Source organism: Acanthaster planci, linkage group LG05 (assembly GCF_054643075.1).
Source record: "Acanthaster planci isolate LZ-2023a linkage group LG05, COTS_SCS, whole genome shotgun sequence".
Classification (NCBI taxonomy): Eukaryota; Metazoa; Echinodermata; class Asteroidea; order Valvatida; family Acanthasteridae; genus Acanthaster; species Acanthaster planci.
The window spans coordinates 20,959,252-20,983,690 of NC_141781.1; the positions used below are offsets into that span (position 1 = coordinate 20,959,252).

The following is a 24,439-nucleotide window of genomic DNA, read 5'->3' on the forward strand; positions in this document are numbered from 1 at the left end:
AAATGGTGGCGCCCTTTCATTTGCTTGTCAACACCGTACCCGCGGACAAATGATTTTCTGAGCTGAGTGGACTGGAAATTGCGAGTTTGGTTTCTTTTTACTCACAAAGTACAGTCGAACTTCAAGCCATGGCAGCACAGGACCCACGCATTCGCAATATTAAAATCAAAACCGGAGTCTTGAAACGGTAAATAGCTGAATTTGGATATCAAGGGCAAAATGTGTTCCGTGTGTTTAGCGGCCTAATGTAACGTTTAATAATAGCGGTTAGGCCAAAACAATTTGTATGCTACACTACAGGCCTAGACCTACATGACACTTTTTACGAGCTGACGAGTACTGTGCGCTTTAAGTGCAGTTTGAGCCCACTCTACCATGTCTACTTGTGCAAATATTTACTCCCTAAGATATCATAGGGCCTTTCTTGATATACGGTAAGCATGCGTCAACAGGGTGGATTTGTTTACCTTATTTTATGTTATGTTATACGATAATTTTTTTATGATGAAATTTTCGAGAATTTCGCTTGCCCACACCAGTCACCATCATGACCATGTGTTGAGCACACGCTTCAGCGTGACCTGTCAGTATTTGAGCCACCATTAGCTGATCAATCATTCTCATTTATTGTTTCATGTTTCACCTGTCAAACTTTACCTCCGTACGCGGCCCCCTAGAAGTAGACCTGTGTGGTTCCTTACTCCGCTTGTGGAACGTGGAGTGGAGCTCCAAACCATAGATCCAGATGTAGGCCTAGTCGTAGTGTTTTTGGTCTCAATAATTCTGAGTGTTTTCTCACTAAATGCTTCAATATTTTCCACGCTAACCAAGGGTCTGTTATCACTTTCTGATGGCTGATACAACTTTAGGGGAAAATTAATGGTGTCAGAATATGAGAATCTTTCCCTTTTTAGTTTTAACCTCTTCGTGCCGGGGCATTTTTCAACGTTGATGATGCTGGGCCGGCATGACTATCATTTCTTCCATTTTCAAAAACCTTCAAAAATTCATCATTCCAATTAACAGTCGTTTATAGCCGCGAAAAGTAATCTTTAGGCACTACTCTAAGTTGACAGGTGACCTTCATTGATGCCCGAGTATTTCAGCCAGGCCTGCAGCCTTGTAAGCAGAGCCCAGATTGTACGGTGTTATACAACTGTCTTTTGTTCACGAACCTGGCTCAGTGCACTGCTGACCTCTTTTCAATAGGGGCCAGACTAGCGTGCAGCAGTGCTGTGTGGGTCATCGCTGCGGTGGTGGAGCACTTTAGTCCCCGGTGGTAATCCGCTTGCTCTAAATACCCCAAACCCTGGTATACGGTTTCAAAATAACGCTGGATTATCGCCACTTTTGAGAGTGAAAAATGCCGGTCATGCCCAGCAGCCTGGTCTTTTGTTCTGAGTACGGTCTTTTGTTACAGGGCCCTGTTTCCTTTGTCCGAGTTCGGAGACCCCGGCCACCCATATAAACCATACGGCTCCGATTTGGTAGTGGTTACAGGTGACTTTTCTTCACCATCTTCCTCCTGAGAGTGAAGCCAATTGATTTCAGTTGGAAGCCTAAGATTAGACTGATACTAGTCTGCCATTCAATAGTCACTCAGGTGGCACAGTGGAGAGAAAGTCACTCCGTTTTTCCCATGGCAATGCCCTTGCCCTTTTCCTTTTTTTTCCTGGCAGACTGGTAAAGGAGAAGGCAATGTACGAGAAGGAGGTGGCGGACCAGATGACGAAGGTTGAGCAGATGAAAGCAGGGAACCAAGACGAGTACAACATCAAGAAACAGGTGAGCTGAAGACCCTGCAGTGACCACAGGTCAATTTTTCCCCGGTACCCAGAACATATTCTGTGCACAGGTTATCAGGGAAATATCGACCAGTGGTTGACAGTTGGTTGTCACTCGAACTTGCCAGTGTTGTAGTTGGGGGAGCATGAGGGGTGCACGATCCTACAAAGTCATCGTCTCTCCTACCCCCCCTCCCCATCATACGCCACCAGAAATTTTGAAAAGCATAGAAGGTCAGAAGATTTGTTAAGTAAAGCAGAAAGTAAGTCCCCCTCATTATTACATCCAGGCCCCGCCCCTTACTGCTCCCCATATGTCTTGCCCACACCTGCCTGGACGTACCATGACGATGTGCACGTCCTTATCATGAAGCAAATTACAGTTAACATCATGAAGCATTCACAATACATGTACAAGGAAAGTAGCCGCCCAGTTGAAATATGTCCAGCCTCCTCGCAAATGTACAACCCTGGGAAAAATTAGCCCCGACTTCAAACTCCATTGAGAGGCCTTGTCCTATCCGTAGAAGCGCACTCCACAAAACTGTGCGAAGGGTACTGAATTCACCGTTTCTGTGTTGATCGTTGCCTGTCCTTTGCAGCAAGAAGTCTTGGAAGAGTCAAAGATGATGATCCCCGACTGCACCAGGAGGATAAAGTCAGCATTCTCAGAGTTGAAAAATTTGCTGGTAAGACCGCACCAGCCTGTCGGCTGAATGAGCCAATTGGTATTCCAATGGCACTTGCCTGATATAAGCATGTTTGGTAGGTGACAAAAGAGCCCTCTTTCTCTAGTACTCACATAGCAATGAGAGGGCAAAAACAAGGAAAAATAAAAAGAGAAACAAAACCGAGTGGGGGGGTGAGTAAATGTGATGAAAATCCCCACTTTGCTCAAAAATACCTCGAAATCATCCCCCACAGCATTGGAGGGGTTGTCAGCCTGCCGCTCATGCAGTAAGATTTTAAACGGCTTATGAAAATGTCCTCTTTTTTTGGCCTTCACCAGGAGACCACAGAGGAACTCCAAGAAGAGGAGGATTACAAGAAAGCGTCTGCACTAGTAGACGAAGTTAGCCCCAACATCTCGATTTAGGCCCACGGCATGCTGCCGTCCTTGCGCGTCCTTGCTCTAAATATTTGACCAAACCGTTTTGTATTTATATGTGTGTGTGTGTTTGATTGTCGAACAGAGTGATTTTTATTACAGGGACAAAAACTGTTCGATGAGGGAAGCATTTTAAAGCGGCCTTTTTTGTTTTTGGTTCCATCGGCAGTGATGTAGAGAAAACTGCAGTTTCACGATTTGGCTCTGTGTAGTTGCCAGACATTTTTATCAAGGAAAACTCAAGTGGGGGTTTTCTTTTATACAGATGCAGACTGTTGCTGAATCTTCTTGTCATGATTTTCCGGGTTTTTTTTTGTTTGGTAATATTTTTCACATTTGCAGCTACTGTTTTGAAATGCAAAGTGTATTTTGTTTTGAAAGAAATGAATTTATATTCGAAAGATACAAATACATGTATCCCAGTTCGAGCCTGAATGTTACAGCAACTAGGAATGCTTTAATTTAAAAGTGCAGTTTTGACCATGTAGAATTCTGTCACAATATTCCGCTGTACGATTAGTGTCCCGACGTATTTGTAATCATTTGATGCTAAATTTCATTTGGAATATACATGTACCCGACTGTTTTAGTGTGTATTACTTCAAAAAATATTCTTCCCACAGTACACTTCAAACAAATTCCATCAAACATCAATGTCGTCACGGGCTGCTCGTATCTCGGTAGCATTTATTTCTTCGCTGAAAAGTTGCCCAAAATCGACGAAGGCTCATAATGACAGGGAAGCAGTGAAGTAACTTCCTCACTCTGGCTTTCTAATGCGAGGGCTGATTTTTTTTTTTAAATGAGACGAAAAATTCAGCGTGCTCGTGTTGGCTGGTAGAGGCTGCTAGAAGTCCCACTGAAGAACCGAAAGGGCGCCCTCTTTTTGAAATCGACACGGCGGTGGATTACGAGTGAAGGCCTTCGGTCGCAGCCGTCTTCGTACAGAGGGCGCTCTTTGGGGGCTTATATTTGTAGATGTTAGACGTGATTTCTTAGAGCTGTCGTTGGGTAAACTTTGTTTAAATAACAGGGGCCATAACCAGTCGTCCCGTTTTGCGCAAGGTGTAACGATGGAGGCAGCAAACTACCCACTATGCTTTGCTTCCAGGAAGAACAGAGAGAAACTTGAGTCCACACTGGTGACTGTAAAGTGGGAGCGAGCGTCCGTGCGTAATGTGTCTGCATAGATAATGGCATTGAAGCTACCCCACAGCACCCATCGAGGGTGTCCTTAACGCCACATCCCGGGAGATGGTCGGTTGCCCATCGCCCTTGGATTTGGCGTGTTGTGCGGTGAAAGAGCTGGCCGTGGTATCGCTGACGTAGCTCGACTGCGTGCTAAGATGATGGCTTGTTTATGATCGCGCAGTTTATCTGTGCCTGCCTTAATGCATCTACTCTCTGTGTTATTTTGAATTGTGCAAGTGTATTTTTAAGTCCTTTCCAAAATCGAATGCTGAACTGTGAAATCGTTTGTGCATGTGCGATTATACGATTGCTGTGGGTAATAAACTACTTCGGAAACAGGGCGAGTGTGATCGAGTCCCTTATGCCGATGACATGACATAATCGTAAAAGAAGACTGCAGTGGTATAAAACGACACGTGTCACGTGGTATCTTAATTAAGTCACGAAACAGCTTGTTTTGCCGAAAGGAAAACAGTTGTGTAGAGGAAAGAATACACACAGGTTCGAACACAGAACACCAATATTACATCACTTTTTTTTCTTTAACCAGATTTACTTTAAAATCATTTTGTTAACATCTAAATCTACACATGGTCTTGCTTTTAAGATGTTTACAAGGTATTATTCTTGTTAGGGGGGGTCTAGATACCATCTCAGGTCAACGATGGCCCCATTTTGGATTATTGCTACGGTGAAATGTCACCGTTGGTGACGGCTTTTGCAGTAGCGGCCCCTAAAGTATGGAATGCTTTGCTGTGCCACGTACGTGTTGAACATGGGATTGTCAAAACCTTGAAGTTCTTTTTTTTAATGTAGGATTTGCAAAAATAATGTGATTTTAATGTAGGCCTTACAGTTCTTATTTGTAGTTTCACCGTGTCGGGTGGTTTGATGTTTTATTACGTGGGTAGGGTAAGAGGCGTCTTTCCCGGGTGAGCTGAGGACATCATCGATGCCAGCGGGGTTAGGCTTAAGTACTTTTTTTCCCCTTTTACCCTGTTTGCACATATCTGGACATGTCTTTAAACCCGTCGTCACAAGACGCGTTGAGAACGCAGAAAAACATCCAAAGATAGTGAGGAGAAATTAAACATGCACCGCAAAGACGTGCTTGGAAGAACGCGAAAAAATTGAACAGACCACCTGGATTCTGGAAAAAAAACCCCAGTTTTTACGGGGAACTGAGGTCGATCATCAGCTATGACGATGCCAAATTTCTGATCTCAAGCTTTACAAAAGAAGTCTAAATCATTTTTAGTATGCTTTTTAAACACTGGGCTCTGTTGTGACTCTAATTGCACAGGTAAGCGATGTCGATTTCCCCAGACGCAGAAAGCGAACGTGACGTGAAAATGTAAGTCCAGCAAATGAGCTCCAGCTAGAAATGTGGCGATGGATTTTTTGTTTGTTTGTTTTGCGGTTTTTGTTTGTTTTGTGGGTTTTGGTTTGTTTTTGGTTTGTTTTTGTTTTTTGGGTTTTTTTGGGGGGGTTGTTTTGGGTTTTTTCTCTCTCTCAATATGAACTTTACCCCAAATTAGTTTCCTATACAAAGAGCAAACTCAATTATGAGTAAATTCCAGACTTGTAGCTGGAGTTCTTGTTTATAGGTGTACACGTCCGAGGGGTATTGTTGCAAAAATGTTTGCTGCCGCAACAGCGTGTTTTCAATTTGAGACTCGAAACCGTGCAACGCGTTCCCCGTCAACGTCAACGGGCGCTTAAGCCCGATTTCCCCGTGTGCTGGTCTCGATCGCTCCGCTGTTTAATACGTTGAGCGGCGCCGGGGGAGCCCTTCACGGGCGGCAGTCGAGGATCACGTCTGACGCGGGCAACGTTGATGTGCGGCCTTGCTCAGCGGAGACGGGGGTGAGGCCGCAGCGGGGAAACCGGGGTGGTGTAAGTGGCGGGTGATGACAGAAAGATGTTGTCCTCCACGAGGGAAGTGTCCCACAGGGAGTCTGTCTGGAGTGCAAAAGCACTTTTTCAGTCCGCTTGTCATAAATGGTGGTCGCAGACTTCACACATGAGACCGCGCTCCCGAGCGGACCATATTCGACGTCTCCTTGGTAAGGATCGTCGCGCTTATGTAAAATGATCCTGCATCGTGCCTAATTGCCCCTCGCTTGTTCGCCTACCAAATAGCCGTCGTATCTCTTTGGTTACTTGGTTGGTTAAATTGTTTGTTGGTCAGTTGGTCTACCCATCTGTATCCCTGTATCCGGTTGGTTTCTGGGTTCCGCGTGTCAATAGCTACACCACGTTATAGGGCACATCATGAAGTGCCAGCCTGCCTTTTCATTCATTCATTCTTTAGTTTTAACTTTGAACGTTAGGCCTAACTGAAAAAAATTGTTACATTAATTAACACACTTAAAAGAAACATTAAACAAGACTACAGAACAATCGACAAAACCAGATTTCAATCGTAGAGGTGACAGAATTCTACAGATCGTTGGCACAATGTCATGTACATGTTCGCAATAGCCCGCTACATTATTCAGAATTCAAGTAATTGGACCAAAGGTAATGGTTCAATTTGGATTTGCATGTATGCAAGAAAAGTTCCGTTGTATTAACAATATGCCGCGCCCGTGAGTTTTCTGTGAACCCTGCGTGTGCGAACCAGCTGTGTTGGATTTTCTGTCAAACTCTGTCGGCCTAAGAGTTGAGTCTCCACTTGTCTTTAGAGATCAATATTTTTCCTTTGTCGTTTGCCATGCTCTGCGACAGTAATCGATCAGAATTCAGATTTAACACGATTGCCCCCCTCTTTAGAACTGAACGCAGATGTTCCTCAAAATCTTGTTCATATGAGTAACTTTTGAAAAAGTCACAGCCCTTTCTGTCGTTTGGGGCATAATTTATGCACGACATTTCGACTGAGATAGATTTCTACTGTTACGTCTTCAACATCAGCCAGTGAGTCAGGCTCGGCGCTGCGCGTTGTTTACCGTCATTTCAGACATCGTCATCTCTGTGGACTCATGATATTTCTTGTTATGTGAGTCGTCATGTGAGTCGGTGCCTACTTTTTTACAGTGGCGTCTGTCTTTTTTGGTTTCGAGTGAGATGCTTAATGGAAAACTCGCATGATAAGTAGGCCGTGATGCAGCAGGCGAGTAAAGGACCCGTCCAATTTTAAACGCAATCCAGAATGCATGCATAAGAACACTGTGTTGCTTTCATTTTGTGTCGTTCGTGTCTCGTGGGACAAACTGGGCTAACATAATTGCCTTTTTGCTTTTTATTTGGTGGGGCAAACACTTCGGTGAGCGTATGTAAGCCTACTGGACGCCTAAACGGCTCAACTGGTGATCAAAGACGGATATTGGTCTCTCGTGTTAAGCGTCCAATGTAATTCTAGAACAGTAGTCAAAATACTGACGGGTTTTCGGCACGCCTTGAGCCCCTCTGGAATCAAATCACTGTAAGAAAATCACGCCATTATTTTTCAGATGAGGTTCCGATTGACCGACCGCCTTTATCATAAATACATGTACTCGGAGGATTATTTTGACTCCAGTAAACCTTATAAACGCCAGTCAAGCCTGATTGAAGTCATGACAAATTTGCAGGAATTTTCGTGTGCTTTAATATCGGTCCAGCGTCAACACGCAAACCACAATACACGTTACTTTGATAACGCACCAAACAGGTTCACTGAAATTGGCCGTAATTTTGTATACATAACAAGGAGACAAATCGTTTCTTGCAATGTGTTTGCACCGTCGTGTAAGCGGCATGTACTCAGTCTGCGACGTCACCCGGTTGAACCCGTGGAAAACACGGCGCGTAACGCGATGTGGCATACCTAACCGCGCTAACTGATGAAATTTGTTAGCGATGGTTAGCGCAATTGACGAAAGATTACCGGGCCGAAAGGAGGGGGAGATGGAATTGCGCAAATAAATCGCCTTGCAAATTTAATCTATCACATCAAACATAATCGGCCGCATGGATAGCTTATGTTTAGCCACCGGGAGCGGGTGTTATGTACAACGCCAAAGCCAGGCCGGCAGGTGAGGCTGCGTGTTATTTCGCGAACATGTCTGTAAGGCGCGCGCGCAGTCGGAAGAGTTGTGGTGTAACACACCAGTCATGGCTTCACAACGGCAACAGTTCTGTCTAGGATATTTTCTGCGCGAACAACTGATAAGGTTGGATGTCAAAACTCCAAAAATACGACTAGAAGACAAAGTAACGGAGAAGATGAGAGACTACATCACGGTGTTTTGTCTCGCTCGGTAAGTTCAGCTCTAACAAATTTCAAAGAACTTAAACATGTAACACTATAAGCCTGTGAATAGAATTAACTTTGAAGTTCACTTTATGGATTAATATTCGAATGTTCGAGTGATCATTCATACGGTGCGCAGAACAAAATAGATTTGCATCTCCACTTTGCAGTTGACGGGAACAAGTTTATAGACCTACGGCTGCGCAACTTTACTGTTTGTGTTGCGTAAGGAAGTCATATAGGGTCGTCAAGTTTGATTGGATCTGTACAGTAGTGCGGCAGGACCAGTAGCCTATAGACCATGGGCGTCCAGTCGAAAACACTGGTACCCGTGGTGACAGTGAAGATGAAGATGCTGTCCCCTAGTAAAGCATATTTCAAATAAGTAACGCAGTGAGAAATTTTGTAGTAGATCTATCCAGCGTGCAAAGGCCATTTGGGCACGAGGAGGCGCTATTCAGTATACTGGCACGCATGCGTATCACAAGCGGCATGGTATATTGCCGCAATTTAGATTCATTCCTGATCGTTTCTAAGCTTTGGGGGGATAGAACTGGGAAAAGAACCTCCATCCCTCGTTACGCTTGTGCTACAAAAATTAATCTTTTTCCCCGAAACCTTTGCACCAACAGCAGGAGTTTTTTTTTACATTATTGATCACGATACTTAATTGCAGTTAGGACCAATTTAAACGTGTCACCAGCAAACTGGGACTTGACGGTGGCACCCTTTAATAGTATCGACACCTAAGTTGCTGTTCTAAGTAACAACCGTTTTCCAAACATCAACAGTTTGTTCTGTCGCCTTAGTAGACGTGCCGGTTTTTACTTTGGAGATTTGTAAATGAAAATGTACAGCTTGTACTATACGAACCTGTTGCATCAGGCGAGATTCCTCCTCAGTATTTCTCGTTATAGGTATCGATTGTTTCTGTTCCACGCCCCGGGCCCGGCAGACATTGGCGGCCGTTGGGAGAATCGATTAAGTGATCAAGTCCATGAGCGCTGACTTGTCATTGCAACTCGTATCCTGTGCGTGGCACGGTGCGTTGTATCACGGACCTACGGCATAGCCCCTGGGTCTTCCGAATTTGTACGGAACTTAACCGTAGAAAGAGATGTAGCCTTCGTTGTTTTCTTTGAAGCTGCATGGATACCACAATTGTTGCGCTAGCTCTATAGCCTCTTCTTTTGTTTCTTATCACATTGACCGCCATTTTGTAAGGGCGACCAGAGTGTGCAGAAAGTTTGGCCTTCGTTGGCAACGGCTTTTGCGTTGAAATGCCTAATTTGCTTGATCAGATTTTCATTTAAATTTCATGTGTTTTAAATTGGAGTGAGATCGAAACAAATTAAAGCACACTTTGCCCCCTCTCCCGGGAAAGAATTGAAAAATAAAAGAGGAAAAGGAGAAAAAGCCAAAGAAATGAACCAAACTAAAGGGGATGAAAATTACCAATTGGAAAATACCTCAGAATGGAATCCCTTTAACCTGTGATTTGTCAACTCGTAGCTGATGAGTGCTCTGCCCCGCCCCCTGGAATTTTTTTCCCCTCGGAAAGCAGTGCTGGCTCCTGAAAAAACCTTGATGACACCAATGTTTGTGATTTAGTCTTTTAATATTGCACTCGGTTCACACTACTCAGTCTATCAGCGTTTCACAGATCAGCAGCGTTGACTAATTCCGCCAGCACCTCAATCTCTCCAACCCTTGTCATTTTGACCACCGTCCACCTCACTTCTTGCCCCATGCTCGCGGATGGCTACGCTCAAATAAAGTGACACCCCCCACATTTTAGATAAATTTCATTTAGCTGTGTTTTTTGTTTGTTTGTTTTTTGGGGTTTTTTTTTTGCTGCTATCGAAGAGTTGACTGTGTTTGTCGCTTGGTGTTGCATGATCTTCAACCCACTGTCACAGTGAATCAAATCTCGGACAAGCGTTAACGGTCCACGACTGTACAGAGCCTCTTGTCGACATGGACAGAGATTGCTGTCGTGAACGAACATTGGCGCAGTGATATCGCATGGTTTCGAAGCGCTTAAACCTAGACCCATTCTGTGTAGTCAAAATCTTCACAATATTGAAAATGAGCAATGCTTGTGCATCCCCGTCTTTACCCATTTTGTAATCTTTTCATCTGTACACTTGCAAATCCTACGTCGGTTGAGGGCAGGACGAGAAATTTCTGTCAGGTTTTCAATTAGAAGGGTTTCGGGAGACTTACAAATGGACGCCAAGCCGAGGACTTGTTGATGAAAACAGAAATGAAAAGAGGAGAAAAGCATGTTTTTTCTTCGTTTTCTATCTAGCGCCTCGGGGACGCTAGAGATCAGAGTGTTTTGCAACTATTTTAGGCGCTCCCGGGCAGTGGATGGTGCGAGAAGTTCCGGTGAGAGGGGTTACAAGGTTGAGGAAAATGACACGAAAACGCAGAACCTGAGCTGTTGGAGCGCGGTGAGAGGAAAAACCGCTGTCGGGGGAAGTGTGTGTCGTGTTTGCCCGGGGTGCCGTGGAGATAATGAAAAGAAATCGGCGGGAGAGTGAGAGAGAGCGGCGATGCATCATGGGGTTAAAAGAAAACTGTCAAGCTGCTGTAAAGCTCATGACAGTGCTACTGGGAAGAGCATCAAAGCCAGAAATGATGTCTAGAAAGTTGAGACTATTAAGAGACGGGCGGCAAGTTGGCTGTTTGTCTATTTGACCACAAATTACAAGAGTGCCGAGCTTTGAATCTGCTTGATTTGTAGTTAGGCTTATGTGAAACTTTCTGTCGAAGCTTTCGCTTTAAATTCGGGTTTTGGATGAATATAGTTGACCACATGATGATACCACACTGGAAATAGACAGAATGCACTAAATATTTTCAGTTTCGTGATTTTTGACGGTCAGCTTTCAATTTACACAGACGTGCGCCGAAGCACGCCTTTTAAGTCTCTCAACATTCTGGGCGTACATGAGACTACCACTAGAAATACACAGATTCGAAAATCCACGCGCATCCACAAACACGGTACGCTTCCCGAAATGTTTTTCCAGTCGTGTTACGTCACATGAAAAACCTCTATTTCACGTTTCACTGTTTCCTCCAATCAGCCACCCCATCGCACTGCAAGGCACTCATTATGCCACTCACGCGGTTCGAAACTTGGTAACGCACACGTTGTGCACGCCCGAACACAGCAAGATACCCAGGCCGAAGACCTCTGACAGCTCAACGCCTTTCCCCCGCATGGTTCTCTCAGTATAACTGCTCTAACTGATGAGATTTGTTAGCCCAGTACATGTATATATGCCGTGCCCACAGTACCGGTTCGTTAACATGAAAAAGGCAACGGGCGATCGGACAAATGTGTGGCAATCGTCTAGATTTAATCCAATTTGAGTTATATTGGGGTCGATCATTCCTCGATTATGGCGGAGATGGCTTGGCTCGCACGCAACGGCTCAGCCGCCAGTTCATCGGCACAACATCGGGTTAGAATCAACAGATTTTGGCTGAGCAGCTCAACTCACGTGATATTGTTATCCTAAAGCCTTTATTTCGGCAACAAAATGCTGACTGTTCCTTCTCCTGCATTGTATAAAATAACACATTGGGTATAACTCCAGCTGTAGCCATTCACATGTCATCGTTACGATTTAAGATGGATAATGGTCTTTTTACAAGACACTAAAATACATGCATGTAAGTATGTAGTTATCCTTTAAGGAAACCTCTTCCGATGTGCTTTCGTCCTCGTCACCATCCCTTTTCTTCCCTTCCGCTCTCACCCCCAACTCCTTCATTATCGCCACTCTGTTCTGGCTCAGTATGTTTCTTAAGGATGACGCGGAGAAGTGCGGGTCGGAATTTTATTTTCATTAGTTTTGAGGTAAAAAGTCGGGGGAAAGTTTAGTCTCCCGTACCTGTGAAAACCACGGTCTAAAAATCGGCCTTTGCAAGATTCCATTCCCAGAATGCATTGGGTGCCTCTGACTGATACAGCCATGAGCAGACGGTATTGGAAAACATTACTTGCTCACACGTAAACAAAAACTGTGGGAAGACTAAAAACATCAGTGCAGTTACAGCTTAAGTCTATTCATCGCGCTGACATTATATCAACGACCTTCAAGTTGCTTCTGTTTGCAATATTTAAAAAAAACATATTCCGCCTCTGCTGATGGTAGACGATGCAAAGATGGAGAACGTTGGTCTATCGATAGAATGAGGGAAACTTGAGTATACAGAAAATATCGACTTTGGGACGTTGAAAGGTGTTGGATAATTGGAAGAAATCCAACAAGGGATTATTGGAATACGTTGTGTCGATAGAGGGAACAAGTGGTTGTGGAGGTAGACAAACAGCCTGATAAACAGACGGACAATACCTGTGAGTATCAACGCAGTCAGTAGCAGAAAATGCATATTGGTATTGTGATAAAGGCGAAAATTGGTTGTATTGCAGACAGGCAGATACAACGTGTACCGGTACGATTTTCCCTTTTTACCGTTGATTTGGTGTCATTGTTGAAGACAGCTGTGGAGACGATCTGTTGGTTTTGGTGCAAAGCAACATGGACTGCAGTCCGCTTGAAAGGCTGAAATATGAGACACGAGAAACATGCCGAGAATATTATATAGAAACATTGTGACAGACACCCACAGGGAAAAGGGGAGACAAGGGCAAGGGATAAAAGTCAGGCCATATTGACCGTTGATTCGGCGTCTCTCGATCCACATCAATCTCGCGCGCTGCCGCCGCCATAACATGACAACGACGACACACGGAGAGGAACACGGTGACAGAGACCCACGGGATCAAGCACACGTGAGGAGAAATTGAGCTCAGAATCGAGCTGTGCGCCGACCTGTTGATTTGGTGTCTCCTTCATCAAGCCCCTGCGTCCATCCACGGTCCCCTTAATATGGCAATCGCGACGGCCGCGCGGTTATAATTTTCTTCATGCATGATTAGGCCGTCACTGCGCCCGCGGCTAGGAATCGGTAAATCAATATATCGTGAGACGCGGGGATGTAATAATAAGAAGCGGGAATAATAAAGGCCTGGCTCCGGGGGGAAAAAGAAGAGAAAAAGCCAGGAGTCAGAGAGGATGGATTCGCGGGAATAGCGTCGCGTGAAATGAGAGGTTAATGTCGTGTTGAAAGGGAGAAGCCATCAATAGAGAATATAAGAGGCATGGGAAAAAAGGTCGAAAATCTGGTCATTGTAAGCGGCCGTTTTTCGTGTATCACTTTCACACACACACAGTGTCATCAAGTACAGCTTTTTGGCCGCAGTGTGAACGAGTAACCAGCTATTTACGGTCTGGTCTGACTGCGTCACCTCTATAGATCTCATTTTACAAAGACATCTCGATCATTCCGTCCTGGTTTTTTATGGTCAACAGTTTCGCGGTGACCGTGAGACTGTTCATGCAATCACTTCCTTTATTTCCCTTCAATGCCAGGTGCATAACACGGGCGTCTCGGGGGCAAGAGGACGCCCCCTCCCCCGAAAAATGAAAATTAAATGATTAAATGCAAAAGAAATTTAGAGGTCAAAAGGGACGAAAAATCACCAACATGCTCGAAACGCCTTTAATTGGCCCCTTTCCACTTTTATTGGTTTAGAAGTTGGTGGCTGATGAGTGCTCCCATGGAAAAATCTTTAGGCCTACCCGTGGCGCTCAATCTACCGTTCACAGGCTATCCGAACTTTTAAAATAGTTTTATGTTTTTGTGAACAACGTTTCCATCTCTTTCCGCAACTTTCCCGAAACAGAAGTTTCTTTAAAACTGTTCTATTTATCACTTTGATGTTTTTATCATTCTGCCGTTTGCGGAGAAAAGATAGTGACACTCCCTTATCAACACTGTACAAACAAGTGTTAATGTTTCGACACCTCTTTAACGCCTTCTTCCTAACACTTCATGAACGCGTTGCGGCATTAATAATCCGAAGCTAAACACGTTGTGGTGTTAATTTCTTCAGCAATTGCGTGTTGATGTATTAACAAATTTAGACACAGTGAAACGATTGTGTGTTAATAAAAAGACACAAAACATATTTATCGGAGGGTAACACATTCTGACCACTGAAACACATTTGTTTCCAACAAGGTGTATTAATTTTAAACGGTGAAATATTTACAGTAACGCAACGACGCGTTTATAATGGGCGTTGGTTTTTACAGTGAAGTTTTTTTCCTTTTATTGCTTATTTCTATGCAGGTGTCGGGCTTACACCCTTACAACTGTCGTGATTTCCTTAACCCCTCACGATTACATTGGCAATTTGATAGCTATCTTGTCTCTGCCAATACCCCCTTTTCTCATGAGCTCCACCTGTCCGCAATTTAGCTCAAAGGAGTTCCTTTTGAACCCTTAATCCGCGACTATGCTGCCTGTTGCCTTATTTCCCCTTTTTCAGAGTTAGGTCATGGGCAACTCCCCCACCAAAAAAGTCAGTAAGTTACCCTTCCGTTGCTTTAGAAGTTCAGAGTTGCCCCAGCCCACATCAACGCCACTGCCCTCGGAAATAAGTACATCAACCCCGGAAGACAACAATAACAAACCCACAGGAAACCCCGCAGCAATAACAGCAAACTGCGTTAAACAAGTACATGGCCATTTTTGCTTCAGAAACGACATGCACCATGCAGACAAAAATTGCACGGCTTAATCTGCCTCATCATGATGCGATGTGTAACCATAAGAGCCGTGTTTTTCGGCGGATTTCAGCCGCGGTAGTAAGAGCGAGCTATGGTTGGAAAAACAACCAGTTCTCCGTATCACTTACATGCTTTTGGACGGAGGGACTTAAGGTAAAACGATGCTCGCCCAGATGGGATACGATCAGAGATCTAATGCGATCCTTCCATTAATACTGGACTCGATAAATTCCACTTAACGCAGCTCCTCTCTGCTTCTTTGTTTTTTTTTAACTTCGCGTTCGCGGTCTGCCCGGGCTAGACATCGTTGTAAATCATCACACGATTTTATAGCCACTTACCAAGCTCACAACACGGGTCGTATCTTACGAGACCACGCGGGGCTGGGGCTCCAACGCGTCCAGCGCCGACTTGTGTATAAGGGAGTTTTCAAGATAAGGTCCCGAGGTATGGATTCCCCATCTCGATGGCCTGGGAACTTAACGCGACCGCGTGGTTTTGCGTTTCACGGGAGATCTGAGCTTTGACAAGCTTGCGACAAATTGAACATTTTACGGCACTTGCACAAACTTCTCCCAGGGGAGAGAGAGAGAGCAAGATCTCTGGGCATCTGCCGTGCGGATAACGGGGGTCCATGTCCCAGTGTCACCCGAAAGAGAGGGGCGTTTTTTCCCCTGAGATCGCCTTGGATCTTTCTTCCGCGGACCAAAGACATTCAAGAAAAATAGCATTGACAATTTTAAAGTTTGACCGCGTATATCATGTCAGTTTTAGCCCTATTCCTTTATAAAGGTCAGATATTTACAACTATCATGCAAATATAAGAACTGAGGAATGACAGTCGTCAACAGACCGGCCGCTCGTTTACGCAGGTCGTTACTTCTATGAACTACTTTCAAACATCATTTCCCGAAAAGCGCATGCACGCACCAGAGCAAAAAATGTTCATGCAATTTGCAAACCTCTCTCCCGAGAAGCGAGATTGCGGGTTTGCAGTGTAACTTCCCTGGTTATCACTTCAGCTGTGAGCACTTTCTCGTGCCCAGTTCTTCAACTAGCCCTTGTTTTCGAGGAAACCATTTTTGATCTCATTTCCTAAATCTATTTAATCAGTTTATTGTAAGCTATTGAATGAAAAATACCGGGATATTTTTGTGACTGGCGTGAGTTCAGAGCCTACCTGTCAATTTGCTTTGGAATCACCAAGATCGAGCTTGAAATACAGAGGTGTGTATAAAATGAACAGTTGACCGCGGTTTCAACCTAACGTGGCCGACTCATGAACAGAGTGGCGGTAATGCGCCGTTTTAAAAACAAAATATTTTCCTAAATATGCACACTGGCCGAAATGGTCTGTTGAGGGAGGTTTTTTTTCACGCAGCACTTGAGATCCTGCCCCCCCCCCGCCTTAGGGCGTGGTGGGTGAAACAAAGCAAATGCCAATTTGGGACATCCACCGAAGAGGGCAGGGTCGAGATAGTTAGGAAAGGGGAGGGGATTTTAAGCCGTGAATGGATCCCGGAAGCACGCTTCTTTCAACTACTGGGTCATGCAGAATCCCCCTACCTTCCATGAAAATTTATATCTGACGGTTTGCCCATTCCTGCCACGTTTGGGCATCTCAGGACAAAGTGCGTGTGTATAAAAAAACCTCCACCCAACTGGGGGAGGGGATAGAGTTATGGGGGGCTTCGTTAAGGGAGCGTTGCTCTTTGGGAAGGGGAGGAAGTCCCCTTCCTTACTGATAACCTTTCTGCACTGGGGGTCATTCACAAGGCACAATACCATTCACCTCCTTTTCAATCTGTTTTCCTTTTCTTTCCCTGTTTTCCTCATTTATCTTTCGTATTTTCAAAGGGCATCTCCTCACAAAGCCTATGAGTAAAATGCCAGATATCTTAACTGAGCTGGGGGCGTATTTTGTTTTGGCCTGCACTGTGACCAGATACATGGCTGTTTCTGCCTAGGTCGTTGGTTGAGCGTTTTAGCCGTTTCGATTATGCCTGTGTGACGCTGTTGTTCCGACATGGCAGGCAAACGTTGGAATAGGTACAGAGTCGGTTCAAAATGACAGACAATATGCAGGTAATTTCCTTTCGTCCCTCAAATAAGTGAATTTAGGCTTTTAAATTCCGAAATTTGCTGTTACATGCTGCAAATCAAAAGAGGACTTTCTTCTCCATGCAACGTGAAAGGAGGGGGATAAAAGCATTGGCGAGAAACTCGTCGAAACACTGAGTGAAAATGACGTCATCAGTGAGGTTATCTACCTCCCTGTACCTTACTTTCTTGTTCTGCGCTTTATGTGGGCCGCCTTAAGCATGTTTTTTGTTATTACTTTGACGTCTCAAACACTTTTCTGGTAGGGGTTGCTAAAACATGCTTCACGTCGTAACGTTCCACGAAAAATGCTCCCCAGCTTTCCGTTAATGTTTTCTGTTTTCGATCATAATTACAGAACTAAAGGTTTAGATTTGGAAAATTTGTCAGGACATTTGGTGTGTAAAGAGGATATTGATGGAAGAATAAAAGAAACGACATCTTCCAAGATAAAGACTGAGAGTGATCACCGGGCGGTTTTTTAAAAAATAAACCTCTTTCCCTCTATCCCATTTCACAAAGCCTGTAGCATGAACAGTAGCGCTTGCCCAGCCCGCGGTGAGCAACATATTAAATCGTGCTAACGTCCGCCATCCGACGATTTCCCCCAACCGATAACGTCACAAGACTTCCGGTTGCGGATGCACTCTCGCAGTATCCCCCAAGTGTCTCCTTTTCATTCGCCAGTATCGACCGCCAAAAAACCCCTGGAATTTTTTTTTTTTTTAATCAAGTTGTTGCGCTCACCTTAGCGGTCGGGAGACCCGATGCATTGTCCGAATTTCCCAAGCATTTTGCTCGTGGGTAACAATACACGCGACACTGTTGCATCTCGGTGCTCGATAGTTGAGTTTAATTCTCCCAAAGCCGCGGATTGTGCGCAAACCACGGATCCCCCATTTTTTATTGAGTATAACGGATCATTAGGCGCGCTATTGTTGGCGAGGCGGCGGGCTGATCATAACATGCACCCACGGTGTGAGATCGAGCCACTTTAATCATGGGTAAGGACGCATTAATACACTTTAATTGCAAAATCTGACACAATGGATCGTTAATGACCCAGCCCCGCTCTAGTCTACACGGGGAGAATCTGTTGGTCCGGCGCCGTCAGCCGTAATGTCGACTTTCATCCAAAACAATACCTACTGAATGAACTCATTGTGTACGTGAGGCTATTTTTGAAAGAATTGTAACCACTGTTTTCATTGCTCATTTTAGAAAATTTAGCTGTGGAAAGTCGATGAACAAACTGCACCGAAAGTGATTTAAAAAAAAATCAATCGACAACCCTGCAGGAATTCCTAAAATTAAAAATTGCCAATATTTCGATCTGAATGCTATAACAACATAACAACTATATAAGATTAAGTTTCATTGTATTTTCAACAAGACAAAAAGTGGGGAGAACTTGAATGGAGGAAGTTCTCGCAACAAGCAGGGAACTTTGTTCCTTCAGGCGGGCTAACCTTGCTCCTTTGAGCTTAATCTTATGAATGTTGTAACTCAATTTGCACCCATTTTGGCCCGGGTCATCTTGAACCTGCCCCTTTCCACCCCCCTGCTTAGTTCAACCTTCCTCGGCCAATCCCTTTGCAAGAGGCAAGCCCTTCAAAGAGATGACCTCATCGTGTCTGATGGAGTAATATACGCACTCAACGATGGAAAGCCAATTTTAAGTCGACGAAGGATCAGGACTCAATCCTAGTCAGCACATGGGACTTAATGGAAATTTCTCCCTTAAGAAATTACTACTACTACGTCTAAATTTGTCTGGAGAAAACAGACGAAGTTGAAGAGAGAGAGCAAAAGATCCCACGCTGTAAACATACTCACAGAACTGTATACGAAGTCGTAAAATCTGGCCAGGGGGCATATGCAATCATATCTACGAGATTGTGACGGAGTCAAATTGAATTTTTCAATCTGAGTGATAATACAAGGGTTTAGGAACGCGACGATGCGCTGGGAGAGATTGACTTTGCATGAGGATGGTAATTATGGACGGACAATTAGATTGGAAGGTATACCGGTAGGGGGTGTCGTGGTTCGCAAAATGAGCTGGTGCGTAGAGAAGGCCGGCCCACCACTGCCTTCGTCGGCCTGAAGTTTATATACACGTGTATGTGCGGTATTTGGAACCATGTTTATGTACGGCTACTTGAAGCATAATCATTCTGCAAGGTCTCTGGCAAAACGCGTACGCTGACAGCTTTGGTGTGCGTTCGAGTAAGTGAAAAAGATGTTCGACTCGCTTAATGACAACATATCCTCTGGTATTCCTAACAGGGTTTAAATGAACAGAAATTTTCTTTACCTGATGGAAAATCCACACACGCTCCAATGCGTTGGTTGTTTAATTCTGCACAGAGCAATATTTCTTTTCATGTAAGGAGTTCACCACTTTTATTTAAGACATTAAATCCCCAGATAATCATACAAATCCAACCTGAATTTCCCAGGTGGGCAGCAATTTCTCGTACCCATTAGAGAAGTAAATGAAACCCCATAATTACGGTAACATCAAATATTGTACAAAATTGTAAAAAGTCAGTCTTAATTCCAGCAGTACATGTGTTACTACTTATTCTGTAACTCAGTTGTCACTCAGACCCCTTTTAGCATTTATTATTTGCAGTCTTTTTTGTCTTCGGTTTACTTTGTATGTCTTCATATCTGTTGACTAATCTGTTATTTACAATGGAGTCAATTTTTGTTGTGCTTGTATTGAACATTTTCAATTGTCATGCATTTTTTTCGGTTTAATTTATTTCTATTTATTAGTCGTCTTAATTTTGTTAATTCCTGTCGAGAAATCTTTTACTTGTGATAAGTTACTTTTGGATAATTTTTGTTTTAGTTATTATTGCCAGTTTTGTTCGTTTACAAATGGAATCAAAGAAAGATTTCATAAGAAAAGTCAAAAAGTCTTCTTTTTCTTCTTTTCCTCTTGATTATGTCAATGGGATCTCAAATGGCTTCACCGAAAGATTTTTTTATTGAGAGAAAAAAATCTGAAGTTAAATTATGCATTCCTTGAACAAGCTGCCTTTTGGGGGGTTAGCTTCTGCGACGATCCATTAACGGGGCAAAACACTTTACTTCCGAGACCAAGACTTCATCGGCCTCGTCCGTTCCGAATTCCTCCTTTTATTCGACTTCTGAGTCCCTTCGAACCGAACACGGGCGGAAATGCTTTTAATTTGCGGGCTCTTCCGGTCCCAGCGAGGGAGAACGTAACTCGACGTCGATTAACTCTGACGGGAGATGGCCCTGCATTAATTAGCCGCTGCAAAGGTATAATGCTGTCGCCCCCTCGCATACCAAATGACATCCTCCCTCCCTCTACCCCATGGAAAGTCATAAGCGTAATTGAAAAGGCCCGCATTAAAACAATATCCATAATCTAGCGCTTTATGGCTAACCTGATGTTTCCAGAAAGTCATGTCCAAGTTTATGGCGTCATTATTGCTCATTTGTTGCAATTTTTAAACCCATGCTCGCTGTTTTTCATTAATGCAATTGTGCATTGTAGACTTAATGGATATTTTGAAATAACTTCCGAAATGTTTCCATCTGTGACGCAGACCTGCAGGTATCCGCCATTTCAATCAGTCACCTCTCATTTTGGTAGCATCACGCAGGTTTTCAAAATTATGCCCAGCAGGAGTGTGAGATATACTTGTACTACGTGAAAAGAAGCAAAGCTGTCACTCCTTCGGTTTACATTTATTTATCAATAATGTTCGCGACAACCTTTGTTTTCTGCTTAAAAGCTATCGAAACTATTGCACTGCGGCTTAAATCTAGAGTTCGGTTGTCTTTATGTCAAATTACTTTAAAGGCAAGTTAATTATGGAAAACATTACCCTGCAAACTGACTTGGCCGGGGACCGGGAGTTGATATAGGACATGCCCCAACAAGTCTTGTAATAACTGGTAGGTTTTGGTTTGTAATTGCATTATTATCGAATGAAAACATATAAATATCTCAAAGCAATTTAAGAATATTAATTCTGAAATGCTGGAACAGAAACTTCAAATATTGTATTTCCACCCTAAGGATGTCCTTTCAAGACCACTGTAAAAGTGGCTCTAAAAATGACACTTTCTCTGCCGATCGCTCGCGGATTTCATCGTCAGATTATTCGCGTAATCCCTCCCCTCTGGAAGAAAAGCGCTCCGTGTTCGGGTCTATATCTTGAGGCGGGGAGGCTGACACTGTATCACTTCACGTCATCGCGAAATGGACCAGCGGGCGAAGAACAACAATGGTTCCCCGGACCAGATCCCACACTACGCGGCCGAGGCAGCGCCGAGAATCGACGGCATAGACAGCGGGGGCGAGTCTGTCCCTCAGTGCGCCGCTGGAGGAGCCTCCTCCGCCAAACAGGAAATATCATAGTTCTCTCGTCGATCGGAAAAGAGGGCTTTTAGCATCACGCTGGCACTGGATATGAAGCGCCGGAAAGCCGCCTATATCCATAGACCACTATATGACACTGCGTCCAGAATATGCCAATATAGACTATATCAATCTCTTGGCTCCTGCTTTCTATCCCCCCCCCTCTTTTCGCCTTCCATCCTTCCTTTCTGGTTGGAAATCGCCGCAGGGGGTGGAAATACGGTAGTTCTAGTGTTAGACGACTCACTGCGCCCACTAATGAAATTCTCCCGGGTTGGCGCTCGGCCCAGACGCGGTTGAGCCGAGTATGCACCGACTCATCCGCGACGGGCCCGCTTAAACCTTATGACTCACGGAGGGGGGGGGGTATAGTGGTCGGCGTAGGGCGTAAATTTCCAAGAGTTCCGCATGCGGTGAAATAAATGCAACTTTCTTGATTTACGGGACAGGAAGTGAAAACAGTCCACGAAGTTGTGCGATGTAGCAAATTATTCAAATCTTGACGTTCGTTGAATGCCTTTGCCGCTCCTTCTCGCGAAGGGCTAATCTTTAAAAAAAAAGTATGAGCGATTTAAATTGCTGGAATATTTTGACAGGGAAAAATTAACCACTACAAATCTCTAGTTTTTTTATGCTGGAAAAACAAATAATTTAAAGAGCAGTTAACTTCAGCAGTAGCAAAGCATCAACATTCAAACAGCATTTCTATAACATAGTCACCTTCATTTTGTCTTTGCTATTATTTTGACACTATAAAGTTACGGAATGTGTCAGTAGATTAGTGTAGGCCTAAATCAATTCGCCCTATACAAAGATAATGTTCAGCAGGACACCAGCAATGCCAGATGGGGGAAATCATTTTCGACGTATTACATGTAATGATTGAAAAATGTGTTTGTGTATATTGGGAGCGAATGCTTCATCACAGCACATAAAGTAACATACAGCCTGGTGCCTTGGACGAATGCATGTTACAAGTTCATTACTACAGGGCATAACATATAGTCTCTTATTTGCATCATTTTACGTTACATCAATCACCACTCCTCCAGAACGCTGATGTGTGCCAGTCTCTATCACATTTTGTTGATAAATCGCGGAAAATTCTTATGGTATTCTGGAAAAAGTTACACAATCCAAACTCCGAGGACTATGGAACAATTTCCAGAGAGCGTGTAAAATCGGAGTTTTGACGATCAGAACTAACGTTCGTTTACAAATCCAGCGGACGGTGTAGATTTGGCTGATGACTGTCACGTTACTAGTGTTCAAGCACACCATTACTTACCACCCTTGCCGCTTCGCTTCGTTTTAGTGTGATCGGTCTTAATGCGAGGGTCGAATTTCCTACTATTTGCACTCTAATTAACCTGAGCTGTAAGCAGTTGTTCGGCTTTAAGTCAGCCGGCCCGACACTTCCAAGCTCATGAATCCCGTCATTTCGGGTCCCTTTACTTTCTGGAAGATCGATCGATTCTCTCCTAGGTGTTTTCATATCATTGGCACCACGCTCAGCCGGCTTTAAATGCCAACAATGCCCGAATAATCGGAGATGGCTAGTGCCTTAATGTAACAACACGGACTTTTCACGCTAACGTTGAGGTTTGAGCGCGCACAATATGAGCTGAGCTGAACTTTCCTTCCGTGTAATGTATAGCTTGAACTTATAACCAATGGATTAAACTCCTGCGGAAGCTATCTCTGAGCATTTTCTTTCGCCCGAAGCAAAGCCTGTAACTGTCTTTTGTCCCAGGACGGAGGAGTGAAGGTCGTGTAATGTATGAAATTATAGCTGGACGAAAATGTATTGCTAAGTGGCAGTTAAACGTTTCTACTTTGAAAGATCGAGTAAGATCATCCAACGACGGGGGGGGGGGGGGGGGGCCAGACGTTCGACCAAACTCAGCCACTGGAGGGCGTTGGGCGGTCTTTTTCTTGACACAAATGAGAATGTGTCAGTGACCTTTCACGAATTCTAATTCGTCCCAAAAAAACTCACGCGAATATTCATCCGAGCTGCATATGTACTCAACTTGCAGGAAAAAGTATTTGATCTGTTCGTGGACGGAATGCAAAAATCACTTTACCGAAGCATCGGCATACTACAAGTCTAGATCTGAGACACAAATAAGGCCCTATTGATCATCTGCATGCATAATTTCATGAAACCGAAATTAAAATTGGACACTTTCTGCCATACCTTGGTCCTAATACAAAAAATTATGCTGAAATCCATCTCCACAATGAGCCATAGGCTTGTCACCGTCGCATTGACGCCTACAAAATCGCTATAGGAACCTCGTTCACCGGAGCCCGCGTTATTAACCGATTTGTCATTCGGGAAGTGTTACTGACAACTCGGGAACCTAGCTCAACTGACCTCAAGATAGCACAAGTACACGTACATTACACAAAATAAATGCATTCTAGAGAAAATAATACTCAAAATCATCCCCAGTGGTGCTGATACTGTCACGCTAGTGACCTTTTTCGAACTGTTGCTCAAAATGTCATCGTAAAACGCGTAGTTTGTAGATTTCCTTGAAAATGGAAAATGCTTAGTTTTCGTGTAATTTGATTTGGTGTAACTCGCTGTTGGAGTAGACGACACAGTCGAATTGCTAGTGGTATCATACCTCCAATCCCCCCGGCCCTGCCCCCCCGGGCCTGGACAGTAGTCTCCCCAACGGGATAAATTTGGCCTGACTCGTGGCATCTGATAGTGAGTAGTCATTACACCCTTGAAAGACTTTAATAGTATCATTGATGAGTTATATATAACTAGGTGCGATACTCGGACCAACCCCCGTGCCCAAAATGTTCGGTCAGCTCGCTTTGATCAGATCATCTCCAGGAAAACCCCTCAAAATAGGTTTTCACATTAGGATGCTACCGCAGATTTTGTCACTTTTTGGGTTGCAATTGTGAAAGTTTGCCTTCAAGCGCAAAATTGTTCAT

General features: G+C 44.1%; 2 protein-coding genes across 3 annotated transcripts in view; both read left to right on the forward strand.

Annotated features, from left to right (window-relative positions):
• The first annotated feature begins 22 nt into the window (after positions 1-22).
• LOC110984167 (tubulin-specific chaperone A-like) lies at positions 23-4,422 on the forward strand. Its single transcript, XM_022244044.2, has 4 exons — positions 23-187; positions 1,680-1,785; positions 2,387-2,473; positions 2,794-4,422. Exons 1-4 carry the CDS (start codon positions 129-131, stop codon positions 2,878-2,880), a joined length of 339 nt encoding a protein of 112 aa, XP_022099736.2. The 5' UTR covers positions 23-128; the 3' UTR covers positions 2,881-4,422.
• Positions 4,423-7,943: 3,521 nt separating this feature from the next.
• LOC110984170 (homeobox protein orthopedia-like) overlaps positions 7,944-24,439 on the forward strand; it is a 35,901-nt gene continuing 19,405 nt past the window's right edge. The window contains exon 1 of one of the 2 annotated variants that reach the window (XM_022244054.2): positions 7,944-8,327. The gene's annotated coding sequence lies outside the window, so the exon portion shown is untranslated. The remainder of the gene's footprint in view (positions 8,328-24,439) is intronic. The other variant, XM_022244053.2, reaches the window with a different exon arrangement.